General features: G+C 35.7%; 1 protein-coding gene across 1 annotated transcript; it reads left to right on the top strand.

The window, feature by feature from the left end:
• Nucleotides 1-2,189: 2,189 nt before the first annotated feature.
• Nucleotides 2,190-2,711, top strand: VTP21DRAFT_2263 (uncharacterized protein; the record flags this gene model as incomplete). The annotated part of the gene is made up of 1 exon (XM_069392438.1): nt 2,190-2,711. The coding sequence occupies one exon, from the start codon at nt 2,190-2,192 to the stop codon at nt 2,709-2,711; it is 522 nt and encodes a 173-aa protein (XP_069250839.1).
• Nucleotides 2,712-3,069: the final 358 nt, after the last annotated feature.

Here is a 3,069-nt window from a genome sequence, read left to right as displayed (position 1 = left end):
CAACTAAAAATTCGCCATCTTTTCATATTTTTTGAAACACCAATTTTGATTCAACCTGAAGACCATGAGGATAACGATACTAGCAGGAATTTCGACCTTACTACAATACCAGTAAATTTATCAGAAATTATTAGGAAATTAATATAACTGAAGACAAGAAATTATGAATTAATGAATCGTAGTTAACGAATCAAATACAAATAGTACGAAAATAGACGAGCCGTTATATTCTGATAATCCTCCTGTGCTCCTTCTCTTTTTAGTTTCTTCATTTCAATATCAAACTCCCTATAATAAACTTCAATTTCTTCAATTATCCGAATTCTCACCACCTCCATACTATTTCGTTCCAATTCGAGCTTTTTGTTGAGCAATCGTGACTTCTCTATCACTACATCCTAACTCAAGCTTATCTAATTATCTTCTTTACGGCGCTTCGACGCACTTTCCTCCGCCATCATTTTCATATATTCATTGAGAGTATCTACCGCACTCTTAGAACGTTTACTACTAGTTTTATCGATCTGAGATTATGTTCGATTGTTTACAGAAGCTGGCGGGGTTACCCACTCTACATCAGATATGTCCTCCGCGTCCTCCAAATACCTCTCCTGGTTTGGGCTGACTTCATTATCCGCCGTATTTAAATTGCTTTCTTTATCGATGTCGGAGCATATTTCAATGAGTCATGTCGGAAATAATTTTGTATGGTGAAAATTTAAAATAAAATTTTCGCCCTATCATCAGATTCGCGGATAATTCTGCCAGACTTTGAACATCCAAGTTCATACACATTAAATTACAAAGGGAAACCCATCCTTCTTTGATCTATGGTCAAAAGAATCACTATGTGCAAACTCTTGAACATCTGATCCTGCTATACCTTCTTTTTTTTCTCAACAGCCATCTTGAGTTTGAGGAGCGTGTCGTATTTGTTCTTGGTTATTTGTGGAATAAAACCGAGCTTATTTAACACACGCTTCCATATCTCCATTTTAATCCCCTTAACATACGTATTCAAATGTTCAAAATTTTCACCGCGTAATATTACTATATTGGATTTAATAATTTTTCGAAATATTATAATATTTCAAAGAGATTTTGTAACGGGTAATCTATTATATACGGAAAAATATCGATATAAGTGAGTTTTTTTTTTAATATAGAATAGTTATTTAGACGGGCATCGTCTATAGAGCAATGTTTAAATGAATGTGAATATAAAGAGGTGATCAGAAACTTTTGGAGATACTTCAGATCTTTCTCGAGTTCTCCTTTGCATCAACAATGTTCTCATACGGGCAAGGTTTCGAACAAAAACTTATTCCCGACTCTAAGAATATGCTGGCGATCTGCGGTTGGCGTGGGAATTTGAGGTGCAAATAGTCTTTAAAATCTATAAATGGAAGCGTTGCTTATCTCAAGTATACGCGAGAATTCCGTGATGGTTAAGCCGACTATTACTTTTGGAGGCGAAGCTAGTGCCGAATTCTTCAACAAATTTCTCCATTAATAGCAGTAGTAGAGTGCTACTTAGATTTCTACTGAGCAAATTTTCATTTTAATTATTACATTAATATAAACTTGACCTTAATATACGATAATGAAAATCGTATATTTATTCAGGAAAGTGCAGATTTTGTTGAAGTGATTGGAACCTCATTTGGACATACATCCTTACAAAAATATCTTGTATGTGAATTCATGTAGTTAAACAAACAACGCAGGGTAAGGCCATATTACTACGCAGCGCCCTTAATAATATTTCGATTATAAGGGATCGAAGTTTAAAATATACAACGAATTTTGAAGGTTAGACTATTTAAGGTTAATGAAAGCACCGTGAGAGTAACCATTACCCTTGTTGGTTCTAGACACAAAATTGAATCCAACCAAAGCAAATTTTCGGAACCAGCATATCAGGCTTTGCGTGCTTTGATTGTTTAAGCTTGTCAAACCAGTACTAAATTGTTCAACAAATATAACGAATTTAGACCCAAGCCCTAAGCAATCAGCGTAGATGACTCACATCCTAGTCAACTTGGAATTGACTTCGAATTGATCCACTTTTTTTGGAATCAGCCAGAATTGTATATAAATGCCACTCGTTTTCATATTTGATGTCCTTCGTTTTTATTTTCATATCTTTTCTCAAAGCATAAAATTAGCACAAAGGCATTGTGAACTCCATGGACTATCGGACTGAGCAGATAACCCCTTGGTGGACTAGCAAGTTCCTGTGGTGGGACCTGTATGAAGTGCCTGGGGGGTCTAAAGTGCTCACAGATACTAGAAGGTCATTCCGACTTCTCTTTGGTGTTCGTGAGCACCATCTCAACGGAATCCCAGGGGAGGGTAAGCCTGGACCCTTTAACGGTGAATACAACATCGGAGTGTGGGAGCCTACTAAGGAAGACAAGATGATGCCTGGCGAGCAACTTGGCTGGGTTGGTTTGGATCCCAATGGATTCCTTGTTGTTGGTGATTTGGAAAATCGTGTGAAGATCATATTTGAAACTTGGCAAGCCGAAGGACGAGAAGAACAAACAAGAGTTTGTTTCCGTATCAAAACTAGTGATGGACGCAAACTGGAAATCGTTCGGGTCCCACCGCCACTTGAATGGGTTAATAGTGGACACGTACCTGAGGCCGCAACTGTGTTGCAGGCCGTTTCTCCGGGTGTTGAAATAGTCCCATTTGTACAGTGGTAAATTATTTGAAAAGATTTCACCCAGTCTTCCACAGAATCTTTACTGTATGCGTTATTAAGTATGCTTTAAAATATTCTGTCTTTGTGTCTCTGAATTTTATAAACAAAATTTGAACTTAATATATCTAGAATAGAATATATTAAAACTAGAATTATTGAAATTACAAAAATTGTTGTTTATATAATCATCATAGGTTTCAAACGAAATAGCCATGTTGAAACTGTAAAAACAACTGAAAACATTCATATTTTTAAAAATAAATATTGAATTCGAATATATATTGCGGAAAAGATTAATAGGGCTGATTTTTAGCTAAGGTTAAATATTTTTTAAGACATTTTGTTATTTTTGAAATTAC

Source organism: Calcarisporiella thermophila (genome assembly GCF_041956535.1).
Source record: "Calcarisporiella thermophila strain CBS 279.70 unplaced genomic scaffold VTP21scaffold_13, whole genome shotgun sequence".
Classification (NCBI taxonomy): domain Eukaryota; kingdom Fungi; phylum Calcarisporiellomycota; class Calcarisporiellomycetes; order Calcarisporiellales; family Calcarisporiellaceae; genus Calcarisporiella; species Calcarisporiella thermophila.
This window is presented reverse-complemented; position numbering and strand designations above follow the sequence as displayed.